The 13,217-nt window shown below is 38.7% G+C and overlaps 1 protein-coding gene across 3 annotated transcripts in view; it reads left to right on the forward strand.

Annotated features, from left to right (window-relative positions):
* The window catches only part of specc1 (sperm antigen with calponin homology and coiled-coil domains 1), an 89,003-nt gene that overhangs the window by 15,447 nt on the left and 60,339 nt on the right, over positions 1 to 13,217 (forward strand). For 2 of the 3 annotated variants that reach the window (XM_044141341.1, XM_044141342.1), the window contains exons 2-3: positions 4,084 to 4,245; positions 4,967 to 5,102. In XM_044141341.1, the coding sequence (XP_043997276.1) occupies positions 4,090 to 4,245; positions 4,967 to 5,102 (292 nt within the window). In that variant the 5' untranslated portion in view covers positions 4,084 to 4,089. Of the gene's footprint in view, positions 1 to 4,083; positions 4,246 to 4,966; positions 5,103 to 11,431; positions 11,703 to 13,217 lie in introns of those variants that run through there. The other variant, XM_044141343.1, reaches the window with a different exon arrangement.

Below are 13,217 nucleotides of genomic sequence, written 5' to 3' on the forward strand. Positions count from 1 at the left end.
TCAAACTATCTTTAAATGCCTGATTAAAAACCACAACAGGAAAGCAGCTAATTTTGCAGCCACAGCTTTGCAGGACGGCTATTTCCCCTTTGATCAACACGATATCTGTAGTTTTTTTTTTTTTTAAGATGTGCAAACACATTGACAGGATGTATGTTGTTTTACATGTAGAGCTCCTTGTTGTGGGTGCATGCATTCCTCTTTGCTGCTTATTCTAGCCATGCTGACATGCAATGAGTGTTTGAAGTGGTAGGAGTAATTGGTTGCACTGCTGTAGTGTCTCAACTTAAAACATAAGGAGCTGTTATGATTGCTGAGCTGTTTCTGCCTCTGATTATAGGTTATGATAAGCCATGTTAGCCAGATTGCATATCTATGTAAATGATGTGCACACAAAAAGTACATTAGCATTGTAGTTGATTTATAAAACTACTATGTATGTGTATAATAATTATCAGTATGTTCTATTTTTTTGCTTTGCAGTTGCTCTGTTGAAGGTTAGAATTGCACAGACTGTGTGAAAATAAACTCTGGACAACAAAATAGAACATAGTTGCGTTATATTTTACTCTCTGTTTTATTTATATATATATATATATATATATATATATATATATATATATATATATATATATACACACACAAAAGCAGCTTGCAAAATTTTTTTTCCTGACTCTGCTGCAGTGAGTGGCCTTTAATGATCTATAGCAGGAGATGAGGTGACGCTTTGTGTGTGTGAGAGGGAGCAGTCGCTGTAAAACACGGTATTAGTTAGTATTTTAAAACTAAATGGATATGGAGTGTAGCATCAGGTACTAGCAGCAGGTAGCAGAGAACACAAACCCTTATCTTAACTCTAAGATTCCTAACATAGGGACGTCTGAATTTTGAGTGCTCCTCCTTCAGCAACAACATCCACAGTGAAGAGTGTTGTTACCACTAACTTATTGAACTGGTTGAAAATGATTGAGTTTCTGACAGACTGGGCTGCCTTTCAGTGAAGCTGAAAAAGGATATACGTGAGGTTAATATATTACTTAAGAAACATTTGCACTGTTGATGTCGTACATCCACAATTTGTTTTTTAATAGGTTATCAAGTCAGATGGAAAATTGAATGGTTGTTTTGTGAAAAATACCAACTTTTGAGCCATCTGCAATTGGTACCACTGGCAGCCTTCATTTATTTCTTTAAATACATATATATTCAAAATGTGTATAAATAACTTCCCTATTTTTTTTCTCTCCTCTCTGTAGTGTAGTCCATAAAACTGCTCCAGCACTTTGTCCCATATTCAGCCCATCATTTAACGTGCTATTTTTAGCAGTAATTAAGGCAGATGACTACCTATGACTTATTTCAGAACCACAAATTATGCTTGCCTTTATATGAAGTTTTTTTTTTTTTTAGAGCAGGGTCCATGTTTAGGATTTTACAAGTCATGTTCAAAGCCAATGCTTTTTTCTGCCTGTGAATTTTTATCAGATTGTAAAAAATGTAGTCCAGTCACGGAGCCTCCCTGATTGAGGTTTCACAGCTAGAAGGTCGTTGGGGAAATAAGTGGGACACCATTCTGGCCCCTGAGAATCAGACCTCCGCAGTGCAATATGGCGAGGTCACATTTGCAGAATGTAGCTCCACAGCGGCCAAAAGAGGTGAAGCCAAGGAGCTTTTTTTACTCTCAAAGCTGACAGGTTATCTTTGATCGATCTGTTTTGTTTGTTTTTTTGGAAAAATATAAGTACAGTAGCCTTTTTTTTTCCCCCACCAGGGGGTCTTTTTGTGGGCTCTAGTGTTCCTTATATGACAGTAGGCTGACAGGAAAGGGGGAAGAAGAGGGGAGAAGATATGCGGCAAACGTCGGCTGGGTCCGGGAATCGAATCCATAAATACAGTATCCTAAACGGGAACATCTCAAATCACAACTTTTCTGTTTGTCCACGTTGAGATCAGAGCAGGTCAAACTTGTGCCTGGCAGTAAAACTCGTGTAAAATGACCTGAGACGAGGTAAGATGTCACTGCTGAGGCGTTGTTGAACTGCCCACTCAGGCAGGAGTTAGTCACAGGATATTGCCCCGAGAAGTCCTGAGGATCATCTGATGGGCCAGAAGAGAAACACATGCTCTCACACAAAACACCGAACACAATCAGCAAGTCCTGAAACTCCTCGAATCTTTTCTGTAAAAACCGACATGAAAAATCAACAGATTATTTCATAAAGTGTTTGTAGCTTCATCCTCTTATGATTTGCATGTCATGCGTATACCAGCAATATTTCTAGATGAGAGGTAAAATATTAAGTTCTGTGACTGCAGACTACATCCTCCATCTTCTCATAATACATTATTTAAAGAATGAACACAATCCCGTGTATCCTTGCTGAAGAATAGTAGAGCCACCCTAAAGGACATTTTTATTACAATATTTCCTCTTCAACTGTTTAGGTTTGTACCCAGTGGTATTTATACTGATTAACGTGCTGAAATACATTAAATAAGCATGAAAAACAGAAAGCTACTAATAAAGCAGTAAAGATTCATTTAGCGATTAGAAGATCAGAAGAAATATTGCGAGAACAGAAACTTGGAGACGACGGTGGGCCGATGTTGACTTCGAATTTATTGTGCTATTTTGTGGTACTATTATGATAATGATAAAAATTATGATTTTTAAAAATATTTATTTTTAAGGTATGCAACAGCTTTTTTAGCCCAACATACATAAATACTACTCCAGGAAAACATTCCCATTTGAAACAGGCTTCTTCAGAATGCCACTTACTGAAACAGGTGTGATTTATTTCACTAAATGACAAAAAGTAACTACATTTAGTCATATTTTCCAAGTTACTGATGTTTATTCATGATCTTGCGAAATTCAAAAATGGGAACGATAACATTTCCAATGATGCTTTCAGTTTTGCTTTTTATTTGACATAACAAATCACAATTCTTAACATACGAGGTTTTCCACAATAAATGATGCAGTAGATGCCCAACCCTATTTACATCCATCCATCCTTTCATTTCTATCACCGTTTATTCTCCAGCGGTCATTAGGTGAAAGGCGTTGTACACCCTGAGCACCGACAGGACAAACAACCTTTGCATGCTCACACTCAGACCTGAAGGTTGTTTAGACATCCAGTACCTCAGGTATTTTTAGGCATCTTCTATTTTTAAATTATGATTCTGAAGCACTCTCTAGAATGGTTCAGACATGTTTTTTCTTCTATTTTGTTCAGCTTTTCATCTCCAGATATTCACTCAAAATACACATTTACTTCAGAGAATCAGAAGTAAATGGCAAGGCTTTATTGTAATGCTTCATAAGTGTACGGTTGACTTATAAACCCATGTGTGTTTCATGTAACGGGTCTATCGTGAGTTATCCGGTTGCCTCAGGAGATCGGGTTGCTAAAACCCTAATCAATAAGTCAGCCTGGCCACAGGGAACAACACAGGAGGCATGCTCATGTTTAAGTGCCCTCCTGTTTTCCCCAGATGAAGGTTTTTCCTTGAAACATAAAACGCCGTCATGCTGACCACATCCTGTTGGCGATGGAAACACAAACCCCTCATTGTGTGGGTTTTTAAAAACATATATTTTTCAGAAAGATAACCGTTATGGCCTTAGCCATCTGCATGCCTGCTTGCTACTTATGCGCATGTTGTGTCAAGTCTTGGTAAGTTCCTCCAAGTTTGAGCAAATTAGATAAGAGAGGCTGTTCCTTTACCTTCCTCTGTCAGGAAGCGGTTCAATGGTGTTACTTATTAAAGCTGCTCTTAGTTTGTGTATTTTGGAACTGCAAAAAATGCCACCAGACTGTGTTGCTACCTTATAGGTTTGTTGTCCCTATTCTTCTGTGCTTCCTATTGGCATTGTGTGCTCCAAACCTGGATGATTGTATAACAATATTTAAAGGAAAAAAATGATTCAAGTTAAAGGGGAGAAGTGTGTTTTTTGCTGTGATAATCATTAAACAAGCTCCAGATAGAATCGATTAGGACAAAAGTTACTAAGCAACAAGGTAAAAAATAAAATATAAAAATGCTAAATATATCCTTTCTGTCTCCAAACAGGCAGCTATGCTTAAATCGGGCGCCACCAAGGGAGGGCTGCCCAAGCTGGGACTCCAGGAGCGGGTAAGGCAGGCCTCCTTGACCTCCTCTACCTCCACCTCTGCAGCCTTGAGGAACTCCAGATCTTCCAACACGCTGGCCTCAGACCAGCGGCTCAGCAAGGTGAGTCACAGCAACCAGGTGTAATTTAACCTGAATTTGAATTAAATTTATTCAGAAGATTATTGCAATCTAACTAGAACTCCTGACTGTTTCTGTCACATTCCTTTAGTGCACATTTGACAATTTGTAGCAAAGGATGCAGCTAAAAAAAAGGCAAATCTAACATCAACATGTGAAAAGATCCCATCCCTTTCTGCATGACTTAACATCAGTACAGTGTAGGGGTGATTTATTATATATATATATATATATTTGGTTCAGGTGAAGCTAAAAATTGCTACGTCATGAGTGCTTGGTAGAATATTATGCTATATATGCTACATTAAAAATATACCATATATTTTAAATACAGCATTAACATTTTTTTAAAATTATTATTTTAAATACAAAATGTATACATTTTTGAACAATTTTTGGCTTAATTACTGCTTTGAATTTTTAATTTCTGTATACTCCAGTGAATTATTAATTGATTTCTAATTTAGTTGATGATTATTTCAATAAGCGATTCATCAAGATGAATCCAATCAATCGTTTCAGCATTATTGTGATGTTCCTTCACTAATGTTGTCTAACAAACGTCTGAGGCCTTCACAAAACAGCTGGATTCACGCTGAGATTGATTACACTTATATTTACAAATTAGGAGACTTCCTCAAGCATTTGGATTTATTTAAGGAGTAGTATAATGTTGGAACTAACCTGACGTGTGTGTTTGAAGCTGAAAAGGGCCAGCAGTGACGATGCCTTGACGAAGCCGGCCCTTGGCGCTGCAGCCGCCGGCTCCCGGATGAAGAAGACCGTCACCACTGGAGGAATCTCTGACCTCGCAGAGGCCCGCCCTCGCAGCCTTTCAGGTAGGTGCAGTTGGTGAATTGACCACCTGCCGCCACTAGGTGGCCACAGAGCACTGCTAAGACTTCTGTTGTAGCGCAGGCCTGTTGCCTTATTGATTTTCTTGGTTTTCCTTTTCTCTATTTGTCTTGTTTGCATTTGTTTGTTAGTGGTATTCAGGCTTTGGTGGCTGAGAAGGAACTCTGTGGAGGTTCTGGCCTGAAAAGTATTAATGAGTCATTTTATAATTTAGAAATGACTGAGTGTGTTAATGAAAATTATTGGAGACTTTATTTTTACACTTAGTGGTTGGAATTGTATTTACTTCTCTATTGTAGACAATTTATGTACAATAGTTTGCCTTTCTTTTAACTTATTCATTAGCACTAAATTTAGCGGTTTCCTTGGAGACTTTATGACATCTTGAATCAGCTTTTTTGCTTATTCCATCCATTATCCTACAAGGCTATACCTTGTGGATACTGGAGCCTAATCAAGTCCTAATCATGACGAGCAATAATCATGTCATGATTAGGGCTTAAATGATTAATTGTGATTATTGACATAACTGTCATCGACTTTAGTAATCAAATAACCATCATCAACAGTATACAGATTCTGAAACAGAGTATTTGCTGAAAGAAGAACATGCTAAGAGTAGTAATTAAGCCAAAACTGGGAGATAATATTATACATTTTACATTTAAGATAAGAAAACTTTGTAAGCTTGTTTTAGCTTCACTTGGTTCAAATTCTGCAGGGGGAAAGAAAAAAATCCCATTAGGCGCTTTTTGCTATCCAGCAGTGTTGTAGTACTCGAGACTGGTCTTGGTCTCAAGGCCATTTTTTGATGGTCTTGTCTCGGACTCGACCGCATTCTGTCTCGGTCTTGTCTCGGTTGCTGAGGACTCTGGATTTTATTTCAAGACCGCAACTGTGAAAATATCACTAAACTTACAGCATACTGTCCAGTTTATTTAACATGTTTGTTTTCAACGGATGCAAAACGCACCGATTAAAATTCAAGCAATAACGTGACTTACCAACGTTTCTGTTACTGGCTTCATGCAGTGGGAGAACAGTTATCTTGTTAGGGATGGCATCAGACCACCGCAGATTGTAGCACAGAGTTTTTAATATTGGTTACTTTTATTTTAGCTCTAAGTATTTAATATCTAGGTGTTTTTAAGGGAATGTGAATCTTTCAGATCAATTTCATTAGAAATTTTGATCATATTTCACATTTTATGGTGTCATGTAGTGCTGGTCCTGGTCTTGTCTCGGTCTCGATACACTCTGTTCTTGGTCTTGTCTTGGTTTCGGGTTAGTTGGTCTTGACTACAACACTGCTATCGAGTTATTATTCCATTAATCCAAAAAGTGATCGCCAGATGAGTCCTAGACTGCTTTGATACCAAGTCAAGTGCCAGAAGTATTATTTTAGCTTTAGATGCATCTTCGCTACAAATGATCAACTTAATAACATTTTTACTATTTAAATGGATTGAATTATTCGTTTATTTGCATTTCTAATCTTGTACAGAAAAACCCTCCAGTGTTTAAATGTAAATTCTGCAGAATGTGCCAATATTTTTATTTGATTAATAGTCACAATAATCAATAGAAAACACATTACTAAAATAATAGCTGGTTGCAGGCCTAAATATGAATAGCCCTTTAAAAAATTTAACACCCATTGTTTGTTGGCGGGTCTTGTCCTGTCTTGATGGGATGAACTAAAACTAATAGAAGGTCTGATTTAAAAAAATATTAAATAATTTATTTTCTATTGAGTGAAAACAAGGAAGTTGGAGATTAGGAGTTTGTAGTTGTGCATCTTTTCAAAGAACCCTCAACGTGTTAGAAATCTTTGTTTGTTTACGCTGCCTGATTCCCAGGATGCTTTTCTGCTCGTCATTTTGTTCTTTAAAGGGATTTTTTTTTTCCACTGCATGACAAAAGACTGTGGAGGAATCGGGAAACCGCAGCCAATTCCTGCTCTCGCTCCCATTACACTAAATTAGACCCCGATCAACTTTCGCTGGATTGTGCTCTAATTAACAACAGGTCAGGTTTTCACACCCGAGGACAAGAACAAATTCCTGCTTCGTGCAATTCATGCTAAATAATTAAAGTTGACATCCTCTTACTGACCTAGATTTCCAGAAAATTGCTAGAAGTTACCAAAATAACAGCTACAATCCCCCCTGTCTTGTATTATGGTAGTGGATATGTTTATGATAAATCCACTCCATTAATGAAGTTTTTACATACTATTGGCTTTTTTTTTTTTTTTTTTTGCATTGCTCAAATTGACACAACACCCTTAAGCTTATTTCAATCCTGAAAAAAATTACAAGGCAGGTTTAAACAAATTTTCCTTGTAACATCCCTCAGGCAGACTGCGCTGCTTTGCACCTGGTGTGGGAAAGGCAATGAACGATCGCCACTGCGCATCCAGACATATGAAGCCAGACAGTGAGTGGATATGTCAAGTCAGTCTGAAAAAGCAGGCAGACTGGAGTGTGGAAAATGTGATGTGGCACCTGAAAGAGAGGCAGCAGTTAACCATGTGTGCAGAGTTTGACAGCTATTATGGAGGCTCGTGTTTTAAATGCCAAACATGGGAGTCTGACTTTATGGTTGCTAGAAATCCTTGCGAGGGAAATGACATGATTTGAATAAAGAGTGGGGGGATGATCTGTGATATTTTGAGATGCTTTGAATGGTGGGTTTGATTGATGGTTGAACGTTTCTCTGGAATGTATCAGAGCTCAACAGTTTTGGATTTAAAAGCTGAATATGATTTTAGGTTTCTTTGGTGATATTGCAGGGTTGGTTTGAAACACATCATGTGTTGCCATGACTTTCCAGACTCCAAACCAGCTAGAATGTTATCATGCATTGCAAGCAGAGGTGGATCTGTGTACGGATAATCACTACACAGCAAGTGTTATGTTCATTAAGTCTCATTTGGACATCGGCAAAAATATTCATGCTCCTTGAACGTCTTCGCATTTTGTCTTCAGTGCATCATTTTGGGATTTTAATGAACCAAGAATTGTGTGATTGTGAAGTTTAAGGGCAGTTTCATATAATTTTTAATGTTTTCTATAATGTAAAATTTCTCTTTGATGAGACGATGCTAAAATGTTTAAAAGATTAATGAATACTTTCGCAAGTCTCTATCATCATCTAGCTCAAAGAAAACATTTTACTATATTTCTGTGATGTATTGCTGTCATTTTAGGGCTGAAAGGTTGTGAACGCCATCTAAAAATCTTCTGCTGCTCATTTATACATTTTGCCGCCATGCATGCACACAGCCTGACCCCTCCCTTCCCTGCCCTCACAGCAGGCTCTGCTAATGAGTTCAAAACTGTTATTTTTGCTAATGGAGTGTTGCTCCAGTTCCATCTGGCAGTTTTACCAACTCTGCCTTCCTGCCAGACAAAGAGTTAAAACCCAGCCCCACAGCGATGACTTATTTAAAGCACTTCGTCAATAATTCAGCGGGGGGGGTTTTCACTCCGGGAGGAGTCCCTGCGGAGCACGCAGAGAGAAGCGACAGAGCAGAAGAAAAGTTCCTGTTGCAGAAATGAAAAGCCTCTTTGGTATGACCGCAGGGCGTACGTACGTTCTTCATTGATGGGTGCTTTCTTTCACCGTTGTTCAGTCAATTTCCTCTCACTCTGATCATCGATGTTTGTGTGAACTGAACAAAGAACTCCTTCACTCATTTATTTCTCCGTCTGATCTGATCTATTCTAGTCACTGACGTACATTTATATCTTTCATAGATCCATAGGGCAAATCATATTGAGGCTAGGACACAGGTACATGTCAAAATGTTAGCATATCGTGGAAATTAAATGTTTTTGTCACTCATTTCAGAAGGTAGTACTCGTATAAGTTCATTCATTAAAGAGTGGAACATGCCAAGCCTTTATTGTTTGTAACGTTTGAGGATTAAGGCTTGCAGATAATGAAAACCCAAAATTTATTCTCATAAAATTTGAATTTTCTGAGAATAAATTTTAAAAAGGTTTTGTTAAAGTATAAATATCAAGTCATGCGTATTTGTAGAAAATGGAGTGGAAGGAAAAGTATGATCGGAAACAGAGGTCAAGCTTGACACAATAACCAATTAATCACATGATAAATTTTAAAAAAAAGCTTGATCATTTCCATTCTGATTATTAGCCAGGAGTAAGGTGGTTGCAGCTTAACCCTGTTTTACTTGTATGCCATTGTTTGGGAGGCACAGAAAGAACGACAGCGATGTTCCCCGAGTTGCTCATATCTGTCAGATAAATTAACCTCAATCCACTGAGAGGCCTCAGCCTGCACAAGCAGCCAGGCTTGACAAACAGACACACTCAGTCAGCGGCTAATAAGACATATGTTTGGACTTGCAGACGGACGTAGAAATGATTCCATCACAATGAGTCCTGTATAAAGTTTCCTGTTCTGGCTTGTGTACAATTGAACAGTGTAATCCCCCATGTGGTATCCTGTTTATCGTTGCTCCTAATTAACTCCTGTTGTGCACAGTGTGTAAAATGGTGTTCTGGGTGAAGCATATCTTCTCTATAATATGAGAAATGTTTGTGGCTTAAAAAGTGTATTGTAAATGTATCTGGAACAAACTTGGAAAGTGTCCTGATCTGGATCAGCTGAAGCGCAGAAAACTTAAAATGTTCTCTGAAAGACAAAGACTGCAGTGGTCTTACCAGGCCTGCAAAGAGATGGACGTCCTGTGGTGAGGAGAACATTCTTAGATGGATTAGAGACGTGTTTGTTTACTAAGGAGGATGTGCTTCTCATAACAGGAGAGGACAATATGGAAAAGCAGCAGCAGCAGCTTCTGCAACAGTAGAGAGACATGAAAAGACCTGGAGTCAGAACATGCTGTTTAGTTCTAGAGAGAGATTAATATGTGGTCTATTTAGGGTTGGATTTTGTAGCAAACTAAACTTTGAACTTGAAGGTGCATCACTTATTTAAAAAGTTTATTTAAAATTTAGAAATAAAGTTGGGGTTTCTGTTCTTGATTAAAACTGTTTTTGAAGCCTTTAATACCACCCAATCTTTGTAGTTGTTTTTTAAAGGTTCTTTTATGTTGCACCCTTTCATTTACTAAATGTGTTAATAGTCTTTAACGTTCTCCTTGTTGGTGTTATAGTACACCTCGAAATGAGGATAAAATGTTTTGTACCAAGTGAAAATGCTTCATCATATGTTTTTTTTTTTTTTTTAACTGATGGAAACTCTTTATGTTGTACCCTTAAAGATAATTTTATGGCCATTTCTTGAATGTTGCTCATTTATACAAAATAATGCATTTACCTGAAAGGAAAAGATTTTTCCAAATATGTTCCAATACAAAAATCCAGCTCATATCGATATTCAAAGCAGATTTGTCAATTAGAAAATGTCCAGCCAATTCTAAATAAAACAGGACAAATCTTTGTTATATTTGTATCCATGCTAACACACCCGTGCCGTTGTTCCCTGCTGGTTCTGCTGTAGGCTAAATAAATTAGAAGAAGTCTGTGTCAATTCATTATCGCAAACATCTTCAGGATGTCCGATCATCCTTAAAAAGTCATAATTCGCTCATCTAAAATTAAGGCCTTAAATTGTCTAAAATTCACTTTAAAAAATGTAAGTTGGCCTTAAACATGTTAATCACGGTTCTTAATGATTTTTTTTTCTTGCTGGACTTTTGTCTCAGGCAAAAATTTGAGTCGCCCCCAAACATCTTAATTTGACCCGTGACTCAAGGTGGTTCAGGCTATCAGAAACTAGCTGCTAATATACCTTTGCTGGCTAGTCAGTGAGGTTTTTTTGTGAGGTTTTTTGTGTGGAGGGTAGGTGGCAATTTATCACTTGTTGGCTGTATGACTTTTGTCTTGGCTATTGACCATCTGCTATTGCCAACCGCGTGATGCTATGTACATTCTGTGCAGAAAAAGATAGACGCTAACGGGGTTAAGAACGTAGAGAGCATCAAAAAATATCCTGCCTTTTTTCTCTCCATCCTCCTCTCTCTCCCGTACATCCAGAGAAAGGTGGGTCACCACCGCTCACCTCATCCTGGTGAGAGTAAACTGGCTGACGGCAGAGGGAGGAGGTGTGTGTGTGTGTGTGTGCATGCATTTGTGAGAAAGCCACTCCTCTTCTGAGCTGAACCCAGTCATCACGGCAATAATGAAGCACACACAAGGCTGCTGCATGCCGGAGTGACATACTGTCACCACTCTGGAGGACAAACACAATCACACACATTCATACACACTCACACGAACTGACGCTACGCGCTGCCTGCCTCCTCACACATGCCCACACACACACACCGTCCTAGAGAGACGTGGAGAAAAACGGCGAGGACCAGAGGGAGACAAGGATTTTTCTATCTTTTATGGCTTTTGTCGACATGTGACTAACCGGAGGTGATTGTGAGAGGAGACGACGGTCCGGACACTGACAAACACACACACACACCTTCCCCCCCTGCAGTCGCAGATTCTTGGATTAGTCTGCCTCACTGTAGCGTGTGGGAGTCAGGGAGTGGACCAACATGGGAAACCAAGCAGGGAGACTGGAGGAGACGGAGTCAGGTCGGATTCTTGTGTCTTAAAATTGCTTGTTTGTCTCTCTGTGTGTCCGCCTGTTTGCTCGTGTAAAGCAGCAGAATACAACAGATCTGAGCTAATCTCCTGTCACGTCTGAGTGTTTCGCTGGAAGACAAGTTCTGATTAATGGCATCCTACAGGACGCACACCAACAAAGCAGTGGCGGACCACTCTCCCTGCGCTTGGAGGAAACGTAGTTTTCCATGCAGTTCCTTCTGTTGGTATTTGTGCAAACAAGCCGACACATTTTGTGTGCGTTGGTGTGTTTCCACATGCAGTAGGTCTGCGTGCGCACCTGTGTGCCCACTATATTAGTCTGGGGGAGAGAAAGCGCTGAGTTGGGTTTACTGTAAGCACCAGGGCACCTCACAGGAGGAGATGCTATCATCAGTCTCACATTCACATCCCTCCTCTGCCCCGAGCGCTGAGATTTCCATTTCAAAGTGGCTCTGAACTGCACTCGGCAGCAGCTTTTAGTTTTACCAAGGGACAAAAACAGCCGAGCTCTTCCGCAGCTTTCTAACCTCTGCTTAGTAGGACAACCTAGAACATTTGCTTATTACACCTTTTTATGTATGTATCAGTTTGTTTTAAAAACAAAAACAAAAAAAAAGCTGCATCCATACAGGGACGGGTGCAGCTGGAAGATGGAGCGCTGTTGTTTCAGAAGAGAAGGCAACAATTACAAGCTGTTGCTCCAACACATTAACTCCTGGTTTACACGGTTACAGTGAATGTTTTTACTGCAACATCTACACAGCAGAAAATTTCTGTTAAACTAATTATTTTCTGATTGCAAAGCAAAATGGCTCGCAGCAGAAAAGAAATAACCTAAGGTAACAAGAATGTGTGGCTAAAGGTTAAAGTCAGAGTTTTCTGTTATCTTTTTTTTTTTTTCCTAAAAAATGTAAATATTTAAACTGTATTTGGTGTGGTGCTTCATGACTCCTAACCTCCTCCAATATTCTTCAAAATGAAGCTCACTGATTCACCTAAAGGTTAAAACTGTAAACCCGTGCTCAGTATTTTCATTGAGACACCTTAGTAAACCGGAATAATCTTTGTTATGGATAATAAGATTAAGCTGTAGATCAGGGTTGTGTGAGTTTTACCCTTATCTTTGTTTACCATAGTTGAAAATAGCATGATTGTAAACGATACACATTTTTACATTTTGTTTAAAATGTTCAGTATTAGCTCATTATGTTAGCTCTCACTTCTACGTACTTTAGAAATACCGGCTAGTAGCAACATAATTCTCTACATCTTATGCTAACAAGCACAAAAGTATTATGTTCACAAATTGTTTTTACAGGAGATACAAATAATAATAATAGTTATACTGGCAACCTTCACAACATTTTATGTGTCTGAAAAGCCATATTGGATTCTCACTCACCAGTACCAATTGATGTTGGTCAATGGCCAATATCAATGCAGAGCAATTCGGCATGTTCCTATTTTCCCAGCTAGAATTCCGACCTGATGGGAAATCTTTGT

This window comes from Gambusia affinis, linkage group LG15 (genome assembly GCF_019740435.1).
Source record: "Gambusia affinis linkage group LG15, SWU_Gaff_1.0, whole genome shotgun sequence".
NCBI classification, from domain to species: domain Eukaryota; kingdom Metazoa; phylum Chordata; class Actinopteri; order Cyprinodontiformes; family Poeciliidae; genus Gambusia; species Gambusia affinis.